This window comes from Pseudorasbora parva, chromosome 24, assembly GCF_024679245.1.
Source record: "Pseudorasbora parva isolate DD20220531a chromosome 24, ASM2467924v1, whole genome shotgun sequence".
Classification (NCBI taxonomy): domain Eukaryota; kingdom Metazoa; phylum Chordata; class Actinopteri; order Cypriniformes; family Gobionidae; genus Pseudorasbora; species Pseudorasbora parva.
Window position 1 is genome coordinate 28,391,078 of NC_090195.1, and position 22,814 is coordinate 28,413,891.

The 22,814-nt window shown below is 37.1% G+C and overlaps 1 protein-coding gene across 1 annotated transcript; it reads left to right on the plus strand.

Annotated features, from left to right (window-relative positions):
- Positions 1-3,866: 3,866 nt before the first annotated feature.
- On the plus strand, positions 3,867-22,814 carry prtfdc1a (phosphoribosyl transferase domain containing 1a). The gene is made up of 9 exons (XM_067434794.1): positions 3,867-4,180; positions 4,318-4,424; positions 5,425-5,608; positions 11,235-11,300; positions 14,331-14,348; positions 16,495-16,577; positions 18,113-18,159; positions 18,266-18,342; positions 22,381-22,814. Exons 1-9 carry the CDS (start codon positions 4,133-4,135, stop codon positions 22,426-22,428), a joined length of 678 nt encoding a protein of 225 aa, XP_067290895.1. The 5' UTR covers positions 3,867-4,132; the 3' UTR covers positions 22,429-22,814.

The following is a 22,814-nucleotide window of genomic DNA, read 5'->3' on the forward strand; positions in this document are numbered from 1 at the left end:
GCACGAGAGAGAGCTTGCGTCCATATAGTTGCCAGATTGGACATGTTTAGATGAAACACTGGATAGTATACAGGTTTTTTTTTCACAGAAAAGCTCTGTTTGGGGGATTTAATTACTGAAATCTGGCAACCGCACGACCGCAGGCTCTTTCTCCAGCATGGATGATCTGAAAACACCAATAAACAAGTAAGCTGCATTTTATCAATCTTCATTTGAGATGTTTTGCTTAAAGTGTCATTCAATCGGTCTGTGTTCTGTCAGGACTCACGAGCCGCTTCACTGAACAACTGAACTGCTGTGCTGTGAGCTGCTGAAATAAGCCAATCAGAGCAGAGCTCAACATTAATATTCATGACCCTTCCAAATAAGGCAAAAACAGAGCATTACATCCTAGGGACGATTTATAGGGTTGTAAATGGACCTGTAAAACTGTATCTGGACAATTTTTGCCCTTAAATGGTTACTTCAGCGATTAGCATATGGCTTTGTATCAGTAGAAACCCTGGAGTATATTCAAATTATTGTGCTTTCCCCCCTCATATCTCCCTGAGACAAGAGATTTATGCATTTTACAGGGATGTGATTTTTCCGGATTAATCCGGAATTCCGGATTTTCCGACCTGAAAATGTGACCTACGTAAATCATGCAGATCTGTAAAAAAAAAAAAAAAAATGGCGGGGGCGGGGGGGGATTGGTGGGTTGACCGTCATCTCACAGCCGTCACCATGGTAACCCGGGTCGAAACCACGATCGCGGGATGGGCAACAAGGACTGTATCGTGACAAGAACATCACCGGATCGGATGATCTGGGTATACTATTGCTTGTGTCTATATATAACCTATAAGTTACTAATTTGACTTTGTTGTCGATTGATTAGATGATCAAATTTGGTTGATTTTCCACTATGGCAGGATGTTTAAGCTGCATTTAACATTAACTTGACAGCTAACATTACTTGTATTTTGCAGATTATAATTATTATTGTTTCGTTTTCTGTCAGAGGTAACTATGAGTGAAACGTCACTTCATCATTGTGTATCAGACATTGCCACCTTGTGGAATAAATGTGAATTACACCCCCATTTCGTCATTATAGATTAATTTATCATGCCAGGCGCAAATTCCAAAAGAAACGTGTAGAGGCTCTAAAAAAGCTTTCTACAAAGGCTAAAGAGTCATACAAAAATTGAGGCCTTCTTTTGACATGAAAATGTGCATGCTGCACATTTAGCTATTAAAATTGGGTAAAAATGCATCCACCAAATAATTAGTTATTTTTCATACTGTACAAAAAAGTTATTACAATAAAATGTATTTTTTTGTTCAAATAAGTTGTTATGGGTCCTGCTTTACTGTCCGTATTGATCCGCCACCAGTTTGTTCGGCGCGGCGCGGCGGGGGTGGGGTTGGTCTATATTATAAAATATGGTATATTTTCCTGCTTTTTTGTCCTTAGCCAATCACATGCCTGATTTTATTTCTGGAAAAATTCCTCCTATGATGCAAATTGACGATTTTTGCAGCATAGGAGGAATGTTTGCCCAAAGGCTAAAGACTACAGCCAGCAGAGGGAGCCATTTCCGCATGTTTTGAATCTGCGCATGGGGGATGGAGATCACACTCAGCTTGCAGGGAGAGCTCAGCTGGCAGCTACAGGCACTCATTTAAACGGAGCTATGGTGAGCAATGTAAGTCTTCTAACTTCTCAAATTAATTTCTATGAAAGTTAAGCTTGCAAAGGCATGAACTGAAACGCGCCAGCCTGAACTCGCGTTGTGAATGTATGCCGCGAGTGGAGTCGCGATTACCTCAGCTCTCATCACTCCTGCAGTTAGTGCTCAGTGCTGTGACACTCGCGCGATGACTCACTCATTATATTAAACACACACGTTCAGTTTTTAATTGTAGTGTCTTCTCTAACTCAGTCACAGTAATCAAGTTGGTGGCTTTGGGAATGGCCTCACAGGGCAGCGAAGCATTCTGGGAATTGTAGTCTTTCATCCCCATGGGACAAACATACATTTTCTGTCTTTTCTCAGTCTAGAAGACACCAAATTCAAAAATAATTTCACATTTCTACTGCATTGATGACCCAGTTTAAATACAGATTCATCTTCCCAGCGCTGAAGTACCCATTTAAATAAGCCACATAGCCTCTATGTAGATATCAGAGAACAATTTAACATATTGTTTCAAATCATTCTAGGGCACCTTTAACTATATTATGTTATACACACAAAATACAAGAACTCATACAAGGGCAATTCATATCTTTAGGGTTTTAGAATTTAGGGGGCATTTTTATTTTTTCAAAATCATGTTAGCAAAATGTTAATGTGTTAGCATCATGATAATTCAATGCTAAAATGCTGTATGTTAACATGTTAAAACATGCTTAATCATATTAAAACATGCTAGCAACATGACAAAACATTTGATCAATATTATTAATTGATGTTAAAACATGTTAAATAATGCTAGTATCATGCTAGCAACAGCTAATTCAGGATAAATCAAGTTGACAATATACCAATTCATGTTCATTGCTTAAACATGCTAAAATAATGTTAACATGTTAAAACATTCTATCAACATGTTAAAGGATATTAACAACATGTTTAAAGGGTTAGTTCACTCAAAAAATGATAATGATAAGCATTAATAAATCAACCTAATGCCATTCCACACCCATAAGACCTCCGTTCATCTTCAGACACAGTTTGAAGATATTTATATTTAGTCAGAGAATTTTTTGGTTCCTGAATGTATGAACGGTATATTGTCCTTTTCCAGAAAAATAATACAGTTGTCATCAAAGTAGTCCATATGTGACATCAGTTGGTTAATTATAATCTCTTGAAGCATCGAAAATACATTTTGATCCAAAAATGACAAAAACTACGACTTTATTCAGCATTGCCTCCTCTTCCAGGTTTGTTTTCAATCCGCAAACAAAGATTTGAATAGTTATGAATCAGTGTATTGATTCATGAATGAAATCGCCAATTCATAACCGTTCAAATCTTTGTTTGTGGATTGAAAAAAAACTGAAGACAATGCAGAATAAAGTCGTAGTTTTTGTTATTTTTGGATCAAAATGTATTTTTAATGCTTCAAGAGATTCTAATTAACTAACTGATGTCACATATGGACTACTTTGATGATGTTTTTATTAGCTTTGGAAAGGGACAGTATACCATACATACATTCAATGGAGGAACAGAAAAGCTCTCTGACTAAATATAAATATCTTCAAATTGTGTCTGAAGATGAACGGATGTCTTACGGTTGTGGAACGACATAAGGGTGAGTCATTAATGACATAATTTTCATGTTTGGGTGAACTAACCCTTTAAAACCTGTTAGCAACATGCTAATTCATATTAAGACATACTAGAAACATGCTAAATCATAATAGCAACATATTAATTCATGTTAGCAAACATGTTATCAACATAGTAACATATGCTAAAACATGTTATTAACATTAAATACTGTTAGTGGCATGTTGAGATAAATCATGTTAACAACATTCATGATAAAAAAAAATGCTAATTCATGCTAAAACATGCTAGCAAAATACTAAATAATGCTATCAACATGCTAAATCATGATAGCAACGTGTTAAATCGTGCTAACAAAACAATAAAACATGTTATAAAATGTTAGCAAAATGCTAATTCATGTTAAAAAATGCTAATCATCTCTGTTTTTCTGACTTTATTGCCTTTAAATGTTATTTTGTTAAAATGTTATGGTATATATATGTTTAGTATAGTTATTTGTTAAGATTATCTGTGTCCAAATACAGAGGAGAAATAACTAGGTCTATTGTGAATGAGATTCTGTTGTGTGGTGAATCTGTTCTCCTGTTATGAGCAACATTGACTTCAGTTAAAAATCTAATGTGACTCATGGGAAAGAACAAAACTCTATTTATAAAAGCCTTTAGAAATATTTTAACTAAACTATGTCTATATCCATGTCTATCAAAAAGGAAAGTATTGCTATATTTTTATAATGAAAACATGTAAAACACATCCCACTGTGTTTAGTGATGTAAAGTGGGTGGGCACACAAACATCTCGTCCTCTCTCAGGAAGCGTCAGTTTAATGCACTCTCACACATATGACCACGAACATGACAGCTGACCAGAGAAAAGAACCAGGCGTTGTGGTAAATATGGCATATTGGATTTTATTCATTACAAGTGCAACTAAAAATAGTTTTTTTCCCCTTCTTTCAACATTTTGTCATTTCTACTTAAGGTAAACCTTACTATGAACCCTTCTCTTTATTGTTTGCTGATGTAGATCAAAGACGGCTGGTCAGGTTACAGTTTGGAGCTGTTTAATTATCCTGAGCATTACCAGGGTGATCTGGAGTGTGTGTACATCCCTCATGGAGTCATTATGAACAGGTAAACACACTCTGCAGGACACAGACCATAACATTTGTGAAAATCTGAAAAGTTGTTTATTTGGGATCAGCTTTGTCTTTACAACAAGGTCATTTGTTAACATTAGTTAATTAATTTGATTAACAAATAAACATTAACAAAAAAGAGCATTATACAGTATAATAAAACCATTTATTAATAGTTGTTAATGTCAGCTAGTAAATCGAATTGTTCATTTTTCCATGTTCACAGTGCATTGGCAATTGTTAACAAACACAACTTTGAATTTAAAAAATGTATTAATAAATTGACTAAGATGAATAAATTCTATAGAAGTACTGTTGACAAATGAAACCTTATTTTAAAATGTTACTGATGTTTCTCCTAAGAAAATAGAAACAAATAGTTGTCATACAGTATTAGTACATAGCTATAGCATTAATGTTACTATAGATCAGACCATTTGGTCAAATTTATGAGAAATTTGAGTTTACATTGAGATCTCTGACTGCAAACTACAGATCTTGGCAAATCTGAGCACACTTTGTCCGAGGCTTTGTGGGGAACTTTTATAAAACTGTAAAATTACTACGATTTTCTTTCTGAGGAGCAGAAAACTTAAACAATATGTTTATGAGAAACAAGTAGGATATTAATTAGAGATCACTGTGATTTAAAACTACTTATAACTACTGATTATTAGTGTTACTTAAATATCTGGTATTTTCTATTATAACCATAAACAATATTGCTAAATGCTTTTAAATATGTTTTTATTTTGATTGAAAAACATGAATATGAATAATGTATAAACATGCAGTATACAGGGTTTCTGCTTTCAGCTATTCATTTGTATTATTGCTGTCTTATGCTTTCTGAGCTCCACAGTCGCATTCCAAAGAAATTTGGGTTGATCTACAACTTTGCACATTAACTTCATGTGACCCTTAAATCTAATTTATGCAATCACATGACTTCCACACACACAGTTCCTGACATTGTGATCTAATGTGATTTGTAGGATTGAGTGTCTGGCCAGAGACATCCTTGAAGATATCGGCCATCATGACATGATGGTTCTGTGTGTTCTGAAGGGAGGATACAAGTTCTGTTCTGACCTGGTGGAGTCAATCAAAGCACAGAGTCGCAGCGCCAACAGAACACTCACCACCAGAGTGGAGTTCATCCGCTTTAAGAGCTATCTGGTGAGAAGTAGAATTCATGTATAATAAAAAAGTTTGATAGCAGAGTGCTCTTCTCAGTGCATACCCTGTGACTGGTGAACACATCTTACCTGCTTTAAAACTGTTTTTAAAAAAAAAATCAGATAAAAACCATAATTTACACACCACTCAAATCCGCATCAACTTATGTTTACACCCATAAATGACCAAACTGGGCCAAAATGACCAAAACAAAATACACTGCAAAATAATTTTCGGAGTGTCTATTTGCAATAAGTAGCAAATAGCCCATCTTGACAGCTTAGGCTATTTACACTAGCTCTGCCCACTACGGGCTGGTTCAATCAGACAAACTTAAAGTCCCCCGGTAGTCAATTTTTTTACATAATGGACTTCAATGGAAGCTAACAGGTTCAAGGTACAAATCAGCTTCAACAGGCTTCAGAGGATTCTACACAATCCCAGCTGAGGAATAGGGTATTATCTAACAAAACCTATATATTAATATACACTCACCTAAAGGATTATTAGGAACACCATACTAATACTGTGTTTGACCCCTTTCGCCTTCAGAACTGCCTTAATTCTACGTGGCATTGATTCAACAAGGTGCTGAAAGCATTCTTTAGAAATGTTGGCTCATAATGATTGGATAGCATCTTGCAGTTGATGGAGATTTGTGGGATGCACATCCAGGGCACGAAGCTTTCGGTCCACCACATCCCAAAGATGCTCTATTGGGTTGAGATCTGGTGTCTGTAGGGGCCATATTAGTACAGTGAACTCATTGTCATGTTCAAGAAACCAATTTGAAATGATTCGAGCTTTGTGACATGGTGCATTATCCTGCTGGAAGTAGCCATCAGAGGATGGGTACATGGTGGTCATAAAGGGATGGACATGGTCAGAAACAATGCTCAGGTAGGCCGTGGCATTTAAACGATGCCCAATTGGCACCAAGGGGCCTAAAGTGTGCCAAGAAAACATCCCCACACCATTACACCACCACCACCAGCCTGCACAGTGGTAACAAGGCATGATGGATCCATGTTCTCATTCTGTTTATGCCAAATTCTGACTCTGCCATCTGAATGTCTCAACAGAAATCTCGACTCATTAGACCAGGCAACATTTTTCCAGTCTTTAACTGTCCAATTTTGGTGAGCTCGTGCAAATTGTAGCATCTTTTTCCTATTTTTAGTGGAGATGAGTGGTAAATGGTGGGGTCTTCTGTTGTTGTAGCCCATCCGCCTCAAGGTTGTGCGTGTTGTGGCTTCACAAATGCTTTGCTGCATACCTCGGTTGTAACGAGTGGTTATTTCAGTCAAAGTTGCTCTTCTATCAGCTTGAATCAGTCGGCCCATTCTCCTTTGACCTCTAGCATCAAAAAGGCATTTTCGCCCACAGGACTGCCGCATACTGGATGTTTTTCCCTTTTCACACCATTCTTTGTAAACCCTAGAAATGGTTGTGCGTGAAAATCCCAGTAACGGAGCAGATACTGAAATACTCAGACCGGCCCATCTGGCAGCAACAACCATGCCATGCTCAAAATAGCTTAAATCACCTTTCTTTCCCATTTTGACATTCAGTTTGGAGTTCAGGAGATTGTCTTGACCAGGACCACTCCCCTAAATGCATTGAAGCAACTGCCATGTGATTGGTTGATTAGATAATTGCATTAATGAGAAATTGAACAGGTGTTGCTAATCCTTTAGGTGAGTGTATACTTTTTTTACCCAAAGTGCTCATCTTTCGCTGCTCTGTGAATCATGTCAGAAAGGTCATGCTAGATGTAGGTGGAAGTACCCCACCTTGTTTTAAAACTCACTTCATTTTGATTTTATTTTCCAGAATACAAGAAAAAAAAAAATCTTATTTAATTGCGCTTATCTAGTAAATGCATCTTGATTTAAGTATTTTTAGATATTCAGACTAGAAACAAGCCAAACCATTTTTTATTTTTTTTTGATCGCCAAAACGTTGTCTTCCTAGGAAAATAAAAATAAAAAATCATGCCGTAAAAAAAAATTGAATGTAACTTTACACCCTTGCTCTGCCTCCACTCACTCATACAGGTCATCCAGGATGGTAATGCATTTTATGTGGTGCTCTCTATAACGCCAGACACATAACGTTAAATAATATGATTAGCCTTTGACTTGACTATGTTATCAAACAGCTAATAATGTGTTGCTAATGTTACACAAACCATGTGCCCATTTGCCATCCTTATAAACGTTAAGAACAACTTAGGACTTCAGTGGAGAAAGGCATATAGCTCATCATTACATCGTAAGATACATTACATACATAATTAACCAAATACATGATTTTTCATATCTGAAAAATATACCGGGGATAGCCTGACTCTTGAGACTCCCCTGCTTCAGAGCAGTCATAGTTAATGATATGCCAAAGCCCTCCTGTACGTGGACTTGTGATTGGTTACAAGGTACTTTGACAAAGACGTTTTTGAGAGTCTTTTTTCATCGCAGTTTTAGAGTCCTCATGAAATCAAAATCGATCTTATTTACTTTGTTGGCATATATTACAGGTCTTAGGGTGAACAATTAATCTGTACACGTTAATACACAGAAAAAAAAATTGTTTGTAGTGGTAATCTTTAATCAAAATCTGAAAAGTTTTCCGGTCTCAGATGATGTCAGTTTGACGGCTTGCGTTTTAAAATGCTGTCATTTTATGAATCATCATCCACAAAATACTACATTTGTCCTACAAATGTGTTATTATTAACAACAAATTCCAGTTATTAATTGCTTTTTATTCATTGTATAGTGTTAGTTTCTATTTGTTTCTTTCATTTTCTTGTTCTTTGATATAATTTTGCTACTGTCAGGTGTTGTTATTTGACAAACATTTGTTTTTTGTACATTTAAACATAATAATAATAATAATGAATAAACTGTGGCACGATGTGAAAGGGGGGAGAACTGTGTGCGTCACGTTTAGTCGATAAAACACTTCCGCAAAGGATACACCTGTGTATCCTCACTCATGAGTCCTCAGGAAGCCTCCTCACTCCTCCATCCTCGCTTCCTCACGGTGCAATTAGAGAATTGAGGTCTCCTACAAAATGGCTGAGCTCCATCGGTTTCCGGGTCATAGGATGAAGGAGGGAGGAGTGAGGAAACAAGGAGGGATATTGAGAAGCACCCCTTGTTTCACTTGGAAATACATCACAGCACTTACGGTTCACTGGGACTTTAAGGAGTAAATGAAAATAAATGAGTAATAAATGAGTAAATTGACTTACTTATGAACTCCCACATGGTTTGTCTTAAAACCACCACATTGACAAAAACTTTAAGAAAAAAAGCATGGTGTGGCATATTCTTTGTGTGCAACTGATCTGCCTTTTTTCCTATCCTATTATTCTCCCTTTTACCATTGCATATCAGCTCAGAGAGGTGTTTATTTTTATTTATTTATTTATTTTTAATTGGGGAAATGTGAAAATAAAGTCAAAATTTGATAGCAGGTTAAATAGGGGTAGGGGTAGGTATAGGGACAGAGACAGGTAAAGTCCTAATAAGGCAACATTTATTTATGATTTTAATAAATGTAAAAATATAAACTGAATATGTTATTGCACACTGTTTTACAATGTACTACAATACACTGCAAACAGTAGGTTAAGTATACAATTATGAAGTATACAGTAGCCTATCTAACATTATTTACACAGCAAATAATTAACAGAGTGCAAAAAAATGCTACTATTTGATATTAGTGTAGCCAAAATAGCATCTAATGCAAATAATTGGTGTAAATGCTTTGTAAATAAGTTAAAGTGGCCATCATCAGCTGTAATCAGCAGAGGGCGCTCTAACACCGTGTACATGTTACAGTTTTTCCAATTGCTAGCACACAATTTTGCAAACTAGGCTAGTTTTATCGAAATATTTAACACAATTCACAAAACCATGCACCCAAACTGAAAAATACCTCATACATCTTGCTAAATGAAGCACTGCAACCAAAACTACATATAGCATTACCAAAATCAAACTTTAGCATGGAATGACACTTCATTCATATTACCAGATTTTTGTCTAACCAACTACACTGTTGTGCATAATGAACAGCACTCTCATCTTTAGGCTTTGCCATCATTCTAAAATATAAATATCGGAAGTTCAAATTGTGGAAAATTATTCAGATTGTTCACATACACAGAAATGTTTGCAGATACACACACATGCTGTTGAAACATGTATTTTTTTAAATTTTCACCAAACAAGTCAGTGCAACATAATTACAACAGATATATTTACATTGGACCAAATATGCTCTCAAAAAACAATAAGCTAAAGAAGAAAATTGCAAACTCCCTCTTCCTCTTTCTGCAACATCTTCCATTGTTGTTAAAATTTTAGAATTGTTTTGTATAAAAGTATTTTCATAGTGCTTATGAAACCATTAACCAATGAGGTGTTTGGCCAGCCGGCTCATATATTGGCCATTTAGCTCACGTAGTGTCATTTTGAATGGCAGTGTTTTAAAATGGCAAACATGTGACTTTATGTCAGATTGTTGTGTCTTATGCAGAAAACCGTGTGCAGGGCATTTAAAAAAGTGCCATTTTGAATTGCAAAATGTGCGTAAAGCAGAAAATGTGTTTAGACTTTAGAAGACTTGAGTAGAGGTTTAGCTCTCCGTGTGTCAGTTTAAATAATTGTGCTATGCATGTCATTTTAGTGTGTTAACAATTAGAAAAAACCTGATGTTTTCTGAAACTGAAAAAGTGAAGAATGTTTTTCTGTGAGGGGTAAGTTAAGGGTTAGGAGATTTATTATACATTTTGTACAAAAATATCTGAAATCCTTGTCCTTGTGGGGACATTTTTAGGTCCCCATGAGGAAAACATCTTATAAATCATAAAGAAGGAGTTTTTTTATTTAATTTTTTTAGTAAAAATGCAGAATGTTTCCTGTGATGGGTAGGTTTAGGGGCTGGGGCAGTGTAGAGGGATAGAAAATACAGTTTGTACGGTATTAAAAACATTACGTCTATGGAGAGTCCCAACAAAGATAGTGAACCAGATGTGTGTGTGTGTGTGGGGGGGGGGGGGGGGGGGGGGTGTATAAGTAATGCCAGACACAATATCACACATTTTAATGTCTTGACTGTTTATTTGATTAGACTGACAAAAATGGCTTTTTCTACCACAATAGAGAAATCCAAATGTACTACTACAGAAATCAAATGTGTCTTTTAGCATATATTATCACCATATATGTGTGTCTGTAATTGAAATATACAGAGAGAATCCACTCTAAGATGGAGTAAAGGTCAAGTTGTTCTGTCATGGCTGGATGGGTCTTCAGTCTGTGTTTTGCTGTAACTCATGGGCCCCTAAGGAGCCTCTAGTCCATCAGGGCCCGCTTCCTGTCTGAACACAACCATCCCAGGACGTTCTTCTCAAGCACAGAAGAACCACTTCACCCCTTCACAAAAGTTCAACTTGACCCTGAGAAGAGGACACAACCCAATTGTCTCAGCAGACAAAAGCAGCTTCTGTTGGGTGTACAGCATTGTGTCATGACTATAGAGAGTGTAAGATCATATGTGCTGAGAGGGTCACAGTAGGGGGCTTTAACGTCTGTCTCTGTGTCGTTTACAGAACGATCAGTCCACTGAAGATCTGCACATTATTGGACCCGACGACCTCTCCGTGCTGAAAGGAAAGGTATCGCATATTTTTTCTCATAAGAATGCATGAAAATGTACAGCTTCTAAGGCTGGTGTTCATATGTCTGAGGTTTTCAACAAACAAACCCCATCATTGTGTCCAATAGTTCTGAGACCTTATAAGAACAACCAAGACTTGCCAGGGGAAAGTTTTTACTGAGTTTTTACTTTATAATGATTTCTGAAGGATCATGTGACACTGAATACTGGATTCTTTTGTAATCGATTTTAATTACATTTTAATCATATTTTTAGATATATAATTCTTTGAAAAGACACTAACAGGATCTATCCAGAGAATCTGGCTGGTCTGATATATGCTCTGTATATTGTGGCATCGTTCTAAAGGCTAATGGGTCACTCCTTATTACAAATCCACAACAATAATCGTTGGTTTTGCCATTCTTTTGTTCACTCCTTTCAGGGGACAGCATATAGAATTGCTTTATTATTAAAGATGTGTCCGATATAGAGATATCAGGCAGCTCTGTGGAGAGGAGATGGCTGTTACTGATTATATTCATTACCAGTAATCTGTCATCTGTCATTTCCATAGCTTGTCGAGATTGTGTATACAACATCAATTAAAAGTGTGGGCTAAGTAGGATTACTATTTCAAATGAATGCTGTTCTTTTGAAGGTTCTGTTCATCAAAAAATATTATTATGGTTTCTAACTGATTTCAACATTGACAATAACAGATGTTTCTTGACCAGCAAATTAGCACGCTAGAGGATCATGTGACTGAGGATTATGGAAGCTTGTTTCTGACACAGAATTAAAAAAAGGAAGAAAAAAAGGTAATTGTGACCTTTATATCTCACAATTCTGACTTTATATCTCACAATTCTGACATTATATCTCTCAATTCTGACTTTATATCTCACAATTCTGACTTAATATCTCACAATTCAGACTTTATATCTCACAATTCTGACTTAATATCTCACAATTCTGACTTAATATCTCACAATTCAGACTTTATATCTCACAATTCTGACTTAATATCTCACAATTCTGACTTAATATCTCACAATTCTGACTTTATATCACTCAATTCTGACTTAATATCTCACAATTCTGACTTAATATCTCACAATTCAGACTTTATATCTCACAATTCTGACTTAATATCTCACAATTCTGACTTTATATCACTCAATTCTGACTTTATATCTCACAATTCTGACTTAATATCTCACAATTCTGACTTTATATCACTCAATTCTGACTTTATATCACTCAATTCTGACTTTATATCTCACAATTCAGACTTTATATCTCACAATTCTGACTTAATATCTCACAATTCTGACTTAATATCTCACAATTCTGACTTAATATCTCACAATTCTGACTTTATTTCACTCAATTCTGACTTTATATCTCACAATTCTGACTTAATATCTCACAATTCAGACTTAATATCTCACAATTCTGACTTAATATCTCACAATTCTGACTTTATATCACTCAATTCTGACTTTATATCTCACAATTCAGACTTAATATCTCACAATTCTGACTTAATATCTCACAATTCTGACTTTATATCACTCAATTCTGACTTTATATCTCACAATTCAGACTTTATATCTCACAATTCTGACTTAATATCTCACAATTCTGACTTAATATCACTCAATTCTGACTTAATATCTCACAATTCTGACTTAATATCACTCAATTCTGACTTTATATCACTCAATTCTGACTTTATATCACTCAATTCTGACTTTATATCTCTCAATTCTGACTTTATATCTCTCAATTCTGACTTTATATCTCTCAATTCTGACTTTATATCTCTCAATTCAGACTTTATATCACTCAATTCTGACTTTATATCACTCAATTCAGACTTTATATCTCAATTCTGACTTTATATCTCACAATTCTGACTTAATATCTCACAATTCTGACTTTATATCACTCAATTCTGACTTTATGTCTCACAATTCTGACTTAATATCTCACAATTCTGACTTTATATCACTCAATTCTGACTTTATATCTCACAATTCTGACTTTATATCTCACAATTCTGACTTAATATCTCACAATTCTGACTTTATGTCTCACAATTCTGACTTAATATCTCACAATTCTGACTTTATGTCTCACAATTCTGACTTAATATCTCACAATTCTGACTTTATGTCTCACAATTCTGACTTAATATCTCACAATTCTGACTTTATGTCTCACAATTCTGACTTAATATCTCACAATTCTGACTTTATATCACTCAATTCTGACTTTATATCTCACAATTCTGACTTTATATCACTCAATTCTGACTTTATATCTCACAATTCTGACTTAATATCACTCAATTCTGACTTTATATCACTCAATTCTGACTTTATATCACTCAATTCAGACTTTATATCACTCAATTCAGACTTTATATCACTCAATTCTGACTTTATATCAATCAATTTGGACTTTTTTTCACTTAAAACTGACTTTATATCTTGCAATTCTGAGTAAAAAAATAGACGAATTGCGAGTTATAAACACATTTATCAGATTAAAAAAAGTTGCATTTATCTTTTAAAATGTGTTATTATGTAGCGGAAACAAGCTTCCATATAAAACAGATATTTTAATTTGAAAAACTGTTTCACAATATTACTCTTTTTACTGTATTTTTGATCAAATAAAGGCAGCCTTACTTGGGAATAATCTTTCAAAAACTTATAATGGGTTTTAATTTGTTTTTAATTCTATAGGTTTTAATTCTATATAATTTGCCTTATAATGGGGTGGCTATGCTTACATAGGATCAGATCTACTTCAAATATATCATTGAACAACTACAGAAAGTGATGACATACAGATTTTCTCTTGTTCTTTCTGCTTTTATATATATATATATATATATATATATATATATATATATATATATATATATATATATATATATATATATATATATATATATATATATATATATATAATATGTGTTGGATTTTCTAAATTCTGACACGTTCTCTCTGTTTTTTCCTCCTCACATGCCACACAGAATGTCTTGATTGTGGAGGTAAGATTGTATTTTTCACAGTGGGTTTAGCAAAGTATGCAGACATGTTCGATTAATGTTATCACAAATCAGTAGAATTGCATTTTTTATTTATTTTTTGTAAAAGAACAGAAAAAAATCATGAAAAACAAAATCACAAAAATAACTTAATTGAATTGAAAGAAAGAAGCAAACAAAGTTTGTTATGAACAATTCCCATGGCACATGTGCATGTTAGTCTGGGATTTGTCTGGAAAACAATAGAGTAGAAAGGTATTTTCCTTTCAGATCAGATTTCACATCAGACATTTTCCAATGAAATCACCCACGTAGATCCCTCCATGTGCTGCTGCATTAAATAACAGTGCTGTTGATCATTATTTCCATAACTTTAGGTATGTTTTTTTTATGTTACTAAACTCTCATTAAAAGTCTTGTGGTACCTAGACAGAATTCCAGGCATCATACTGCACTGCTAAACAGTCCCAGAATGCATTGCAATGAATTCATTGAAAGATAGAGGACTTTCACTTCAATTCTTTTCAATTAATGTAATTAAAGCATTAAAGTTCAACCTTAAAATAGATTTTTATTACCATATGTGTGTCTACTACCTCAAAAGGCTAAGCTTTTATTTAAAGAAATCAGTTGAGCAACAGTGACAGTAAAGACATTTATAATGTTACAAAAGATCTTTTAAATTGAAGTTTTCAATAAGGACTGTTTGCGATCATGAAAACTGAAGACTGGAGTAATGATGCTGAAAATTCTGCTTTGATCACAGGAATAAATTACATTTAAAAATCCATTATAATAGAAAACAGTTATTTTAAATAGCCCTAATATTTCACAGTATTACTGGTATTACTTAGTCTGAAAAGCCAGACCCACATCAAGATGTTTGGTCTGGTGACTCACCATTGGCCGGGCTCAATCCGGGGGGCGGGATAAACGGTTGTCTTTCAAACTCCCTCTGCACGCGATAGGATAGCGCTACAACCAACCAGAGCAACGTAAAGCGGAGCTAGTTGACAGATTTAACTTTCACCGTATCGGTCAGCAAAACTCTGAACACATCTTCCCTTTTTAAGAATGACTTCAGTGCCGTTCTTTGTTCTTTTCTCAGAGAAAAGCTTAACTCCAAGTCTTCCAGAGTCGCGGTCAAAGCTGATTCGAAAGACCGCAGTTCGCCAGTTTCTGTGTTTACTAGAAGCACGCAAGCGCAACTCTGCCGTCATTATGTTAAGCCCCGCCCACCGACTCTATAAACGATGTGATTGGCCCGGCAAGAGTTTAGTTTTTACAGCTCAGAAGTGTATTGAGAGTTGCTAGACAATACTCGCGGCATATTAGATTTGCTGCCGCTAGGGTGCGTCTAGATTTCTAGGCTACTTATTACTATATTTTTCATAAAATAAATGCAGCCTTCCTGAGAATAAGAGACTTATTTCAAAAAAATCTCACAACACCAAACTTTTGAATGATTTTGGTATTGCATTGTTAACTTAGTAACATGCTACAATCAAACTCTTTTGAAATCAATTATGAGATTTTCTTGTGTGCTTCAAAAAAACAAAAAATATATATAATATATATATATATATATATATATATATATATATAAATATATATAAGAAAAAGTATCTGAACCACTTGCAGAATCAGTCTGTGAAAACGTAAATAATTTTAACTAAATGAGAGATCATATAAAATGTTATTTTTATTTATTTATTTAGTATTGTCCTGAATACGTTATTTTACATAAAACATTCCTAAAGTTTATTAGGAACACCTGTTTAATTTCTCATTAAAGCAATTATCTAATTAACCAATCACATGGCAGTTGCTTCAAATTTGAGAAAGACGATGCATATCCCTGCATTAGGTCTTATTCAGGACAGCACTAAATAAAAAACAATAATATATTTTGTATTTTCTTTTATTTTGTTAAAATTATTCACATTTTCACAGATTCTACAAGCGGTTCACATACTTTTTCTTGCAACTGTGTATATATATAAATACTAGTAGATCCAGTAAATCCACATGGATTCTGCACCGGCAAAACTCCACAGGAAGACAAAATGTGAATGACTGTAGACAGCGAGGCTTGTAGCACTATACCTCCATTACAGTGTAATCTTATATGTATTGATTTCCCTCACAGGCAATAGTGGACACAGGAAAGACAATGAGAGCTCTTCTACAGCACGTGGAGACTTTTCAGCCCAAAATGGTTAAAGTTGCAGGGTGAGAAGGGGAACTACATTAAAGCAATGTTTCCATCTAAAATTTAATAAAACTTCTGCATCATATTTGGCCTTCAGCAAGAACCAGTGAGGTTTATTCCAGCACGTTTGGCCTTCAGCAAGAACCAGTGAGGTTTATTCCAGCACGATTGGCCTTCAGCAAGAACCTGTAAGGTTTATTCCAGCACGATTGGCCTTCAGCAAGAACCTGTGAGGTTTATTCCAGCACGTTTGGCCTTCAGCAAGAACCTGTAAGGTTTATTCCAGCACGATTGGCCTTCAGCAAGAACCTGTGAGGTTTATTCCAGCACGATTGGCCTTCAGCAAGAACCAGTGAGGTTTATTCCAGCATGTTTGGCATTCAGCAAGAACCAATGAGGTTTATTCCAGCACGTTTGGCCTTCAGCAAGAACCTGTGAGGTTTATTCCAGCACGTTTGGCCTTCAGCAAGAACCTGTAAGGTTTATTCCAGCACGATTGGCCTTCAGCAAGAACCAGTGAGGTTTATTCCAGCACGTTTGGCATTCAGCAAGAACCAATGAGGTTTATTCCAGCACATTTGGCCTTCAGCAAGAACCAGTGAGGTTTATTCCAGCACGTTTGGCCTTCAGCAAGAACCAGTGAGGTTTATTCCAGCACGTTTGGCCTTCAGCAAGAACCAATGAGGTTTATTCCAGCACGTTTGGCCTTCAGCAAGAACCAATGAGGTTTATTCCAGCACGTTTGGCATTCAGCAAGAACCAATGAGGTTTATTCCAGCACGTTTGGCCTTCAGCAAGAACCAATGAGGTTTATTCCAGCACGTTTGGCCTTCAGCAAGAACCAATGAGGTTTATTCCAGCACGTTTGGCCTTCAGCAAGAACCAGTGAGGTTTATTCCAGCACGTTTGGCCTTCAGCAAGAACCAGTGAGGTTTATTCCAGCACGTTTGGCCTTCAGCAAGAACCAGTGAGGTTTATTCCAGCACGTTTGGCCTTCAGCAAGAACCAGTGAGGTTTATTCCAGCACGTTTGGCATTCAGCAAGAACCAATGAGGTTTATTCCAGCACGTTTGGCCTTCAGCAAGAACCAATGAGGTTTATTCCAGCACGTTTGGCCTTCAGCAAGAACCAGTGAGGTTTATTCCAGCACGTTTGGCCTTCAGCAAGAACCAATGAGGTTTATTCCAGCACGTTTGGCCTTCAGCAAGAACCTTCATGTTCTCGTGCATGAAGCAGGTTCAGTTGAGCTTCTGTTTATCTTTGCTGATCAATGTTTAAATGCAAATTAATGCTTAAACTGATTAGAAAGTTTGTCCAGCTTTGATTGCAATTTATACACATCTTAGTGCTTCCATCCAGCGTTTTTATGAGATATCCAAAAATTCACAAAACAGATGTGGAAGGAAACATAGCTAATGTAAGAGAATGCGTGGCCAGAGATTAAATCAAACTGTCTAAGAGGTGGAAAACCTCAACATTTTCATAGTTTTGATCTAATGAAGGTTAAGGGTGTTTTATCAGCAATGTTAATCTGTTCCTGTGTCTCAACACTCAGGCTGCTGGTGAAGAGGGTTCCTCACGGGCCGGCAGAGCTCCCTGACTGTGAGTGCTCAAACATACTTCTGCCCTGCAGAACTGGGCCATAATGAATCACAACACAATTGTGTGAATATGTCAGTGTGGTCTGATTGTTTGTGTTTCCCTGCAGATGTTGGATTTGTCATTCCTAATCGTTTTGTGGTGGGTTACGCTCTGGACTACAATGAGTACTTCAGAGACCTCAATGTAAGATATTGTCCATTTAAAAGAAAATAAACCATGACCTTTTGGAGATGAAACAATGAGAAACTTTGGGCCCTATTATAACAATCTGAGCACATGGCATAGGTACACTTAGGCTGTCGGCACAAAAAACGGTCGGCACACCAGGCACATGGTCCAAAAGGGTTTGTACAGTCTGCTTATGCCCCACTAACAGGTTTAGAGTTGGACCTTTGTATTTGGTTTCTAGAAATTGTACGTTTCAGTACAAATAACATTGTAATAAAGTTCTTAGATATGGGAAGGAAGGAGGGGGGAACCAATGAACGTTCAACAACTTTAATCAAATAAATAAACAAAACGAAAGTAAACTGCGGGCAGTTCCTCACGGACGACTGCCCGCACACACATAACAAAACTCAACATAAAGTCCAGGTCTGGTCCTCTCGCATCCTTGACTGGTGTCGCTCGTCCTTAAATGCCTCCGAGCTCCCTCATGAGAGAACTCGAGACCGGTGTGGCTCGCAGGTGACGCTCTTTCGCAATCACGTCCCCGGTCTCGCTCGCTCCTCCCATGTCTCTCGCTCGTTCACCTCGCCACATACCCCCATACCCCCCGGAAACTCCTCCGCTCCCTCCAGGACGGCCGCCACCCCACCTCGACCCAGAGGCACAGCAGCGAGCTCTCCATCCCACCGGTCTTCGCTCGCTCCAGCAACATCGCCTCGGGCAGCCACTCGCGTTCTTTCCTCATCCGCGCTGCCCGAATCTCTCAGCACCGCAATCCCCCTCAGCCGCGAGGGCTCTTCGACAGCATATCCCTCCTTCCTCCCGGGCTTCAGCACCAATGTAATAAGGTTCGTAGAAATGGGAAGGAAGGAGGCGGGAACCGGCGAAGGTTCAACAACTGAAATCAAATAAATAAACAAAACGAAAGTAAACAGCGGGCAGCCCCTCACGGACGACTGCCCGTACACACATAACAAAACATAAACAAAACTCAACGTAAATTTCAGGCCTGGTCCTCTCTCGTCCTTGACCGGTGTCGCTCGTCCTTAAATGCCTCCTAGGAAATGCATTAACTAAGGTTAACATATGAGACCTTATTGTAAAGTGTTACCAAAATTGTCAATGGCAAAACATCTCTTATATAATTTTTATTTTATATAAATGTGTATATAAAATCTACACTATACTGCCAAAAGTTTTGGGATGTCTGCCTTTACATGCACATGAACTTTAATTACATCTCATTCTTAATCTGTAGGGTTTAAAGGGGGGGTGAAACACTCAGTTTCAGTCAGTGTCATGTCAATCTTGAGTACCTATAGAGTAGCATTGCATCCTGCATATCTCCGAAAAGTCTTTATTTTTTTATAATTATATAAGAAAGATGCGCTGTTCCGAGTCTTTCCGAAAAAAGCCGAGCGGGTGGGGGCGTATCGTGTGGGCGGAGCTAAATAATGACGTGTGCGCGCCGCTGTTATTGTGTTGAGTGCGTCGTAAAGCTGTGTCATCCCTAACAGCGGGAAAAAACTTTATTCAAAATAAAAATATGGCTTTTAATCAGATACAGCCATACATCTATGATCCGGAATCAGACCCAGAGGCTGCAGTTGAACAGGAGCAGCAGCAAAAACGACTAGAGCAGGACGTCTGTATGTGGTACAAGTTATACACTAACTATATAATATGCTTAGCGACTTGTGTTATTTACATATTTATACTTGAATTATATCGTCGTATTTTTGTCTTTGAAGGTGTACATGTGGGAAGTGCAGTTGTGCACGCGTGTGTGTGTGTGTTTACGCGTGGTTTGTGTAGACAATTGTAGTAAGCTGACTGGTTTTGCACAGCAGGCTAGTGTTTACATAGAAAGACATGGAATAGTAGCGCATTTGAATGAAGAAGTGTGCTTATTTAGTTCAACATATTTCCCCACTCTTTGTGTATTGTTGTTTGGAGTGCTTTTACAATACACAAACATAAAGTTACACTTATAGTGGCCAGCTATACAAATGTACACGCACTACACATCGCATGCTCCATTGATCAATTAACTATACGTGATCATGTTTGGGCTACTTGATGAGCATAGGCAAAAACACAGACATTTGAAGCAGTCTTACTCACCGCCTGCGGTTCTAACGTTGGGACCTTTATCGTTGGGACTGCTCCATCCTTCAGCATTAGGCGATCGGAAAATCCGGCGTCGAGCTGGGCCTTGTTTATGAAACAGTCGGCACCGAAATGCAGTGAACAGACATAAACCTTTGCGCAACTCAGTTGCTGATCCGGAAAAGCAAATTACATCCACTGTTGCCTTAACGCGGGTTTTTTTGGCAATCTGTACAGGACTGTCTTGGTCTGGCAACCAAAAACGCACTTTTTTGGTGACATTGTTAATTTCTTGAAGTCACATCACCTGTGCAGCACAGCCTACGAGCCCCGCTTTGATGGGCGTAGCCTGTTGCTTTCGCTCTCTCCCTCTCTCTCTCTCTCTCACACTCTTCCGGTAGAATTGTCCGTACGGCCCATACAAGGAAATTCCGAAATTTTAACGTCAAGTGGACCCATGATCGAAAAAAATTTGCCGAAACTTATGACTAACCGGAAGTAGTATTTTTGACAAAGAAATACTCCCATCAAACGTCCACCTTAACTTTTGAAACTTTGTCTATGTTTAGTATGGGATTCCAAGTCTTTAACAGTGTAAAAAGATCAGTATGCATGAAACAGCATTTCACCCCCCCTTTAATATGGAGTTGGCCCACCCTTTGCAGCTATAACAGCTTCGACTCTTCTGGGAAGGCTTTCTACAAGGTTTAGAAGTGTGTTTATGGGAAGTTTTGACCATTCTTCTAAAATTGCACTTGTGAGGTCAGGCACTGATGTTAGACGAGAAAGTCCGCAGTCTCCGCTCAAATTCATCCCAAAAGTGTTTGGGTTGAGGTCAAGAGTCTGTGCAGGCCAATCAAGTTCCTCCATACCAAACTTGCTTATCCATGACTTTATCCATGGTGCGAAGTCATGTTGGAGCAGAAAGGGGTCATCCCCAAACTGTTCCCACAAAGTTGGGAGCATGAAATAGTCCAAAATGTATTGGTATGCTGAAGCATTAAGAGTTCCTTTCAGTGGAACTAAGAGGCCAAGCCCAACCCCTGAAAAACAACTTCACACCATAATCCCCCTACCACCAAACTTTACACTTGGCATAATGCAGTCAGGCAAGTAATGTTCGACTGGCCTCACCCCACGCTGTGAATTCACGTGGCCTATGTGATTTTACGAGTTGCTGATGCTCCCAATTGCTTCCACTTTTTTATAATACCACTAACAGTTGACCATGGAATATTTAGCAGTGAGGAAATTTCACAAATTGGCTTATTGCACAGGTGGCAACCTATCATGGTACCACACTTGAATTTACTGAGCTTTCAGAGCGACCCATTCTTTCACAAATGTTTGTAGAAGCAGTCTGCATGCCTAGGTTCTTGATTTTATACACCTGCTGCCATAAATGAGATTTAAACAACTGAATTCAATGATTTGGTGGGGTGTCCCAATACTTTTGGCAATATAGTGTATATTATTACCGATAATGTAGTTATGGCCTCTAGCAATGGACAAATGTTTACCCCTTGGATTAGCAGAGCAAATACTTTAAACTAATTACCTGAAAATAAAACAAAAATGGAAAAGGTTAAAAGCTGCATAAAAAGCCTTCCCACCTTAAAGCTCATCATAGAGCATTATATAAGAGATGAATCTCACAGTCATCTGAACCTGCTTCATGAATGTCATCACCGAGTGTTGAGCAGGACTTGGTGAACATCCAAATTAAATCTGGCACGCAGCGGAGCATTCAACTTTCCTAGAAAACTCTAATCAGCCTCACACATCATGTGTTCAAACCTCTCCTGAAGCTATAAATGTGATGGAAAACATCTATGTGTCACACTGCAGAAAAGCAGAAGCAAACATTATGCTGTTACGTTTACAGCTCTATTTTGTGCTTTATTTATCTATTGACTCACATATGTGATGTCTTCTCCTTCACAGCACATCTGCGTCATCAGTGAGACGGGCAAACAGAAATATAAAGTGTGACAAAACTTCTCTCATAAGGAATGGGCATTTATACTACCGTAACGGACGAAAAACTCATTCTGACACAAGATTACTGTGTTCTCAAATAAGAGATCTGATATCTGTAACTGCCATGCTGAATTATGTTTGAAATATTATATAATGTGTTTTGCATGTACTAGGTAAAGTCACATCGCAATACTAACGTGATATGATGTGGAAAACAGACTTAATCTGTTCCATTTTATATTCTGTATCAGTTTAAGAGCCCAGCTGTTCATTTTGTCCTTTTTAGAAGACATTTGTTTGTGAGACCATCCATGCCACTGAGGATATTCTATGCTTTTCTTATGATGCATGAGCTTATCCTAGGCTTAAAAACATGTTAATATATATATATATATATA

Coding starts and splice junctions, on each gene's coding strand:
- prtfdc1a (XM_067434794.1), top strand. CDS start 4,133: ATGACCACGAACATGACAGCTGACCAGAGAAAAGAACCAGGCGTTGTG. Junction 4,181..4,317: donor GAAAAGAACCAGGCGTTGTG/GTAAATATGGCA, acceptor TTGCTGATGTAG/ATCAAAGACGGCTGGTCAGG. Junction 18,160..18,265: donor GCCGGCAGAGCTCCCTGACT/GTGAGTGCTCAA, acceptor GTTTCCCTGCAG/ATGTTGGATTTGTCATTCCT.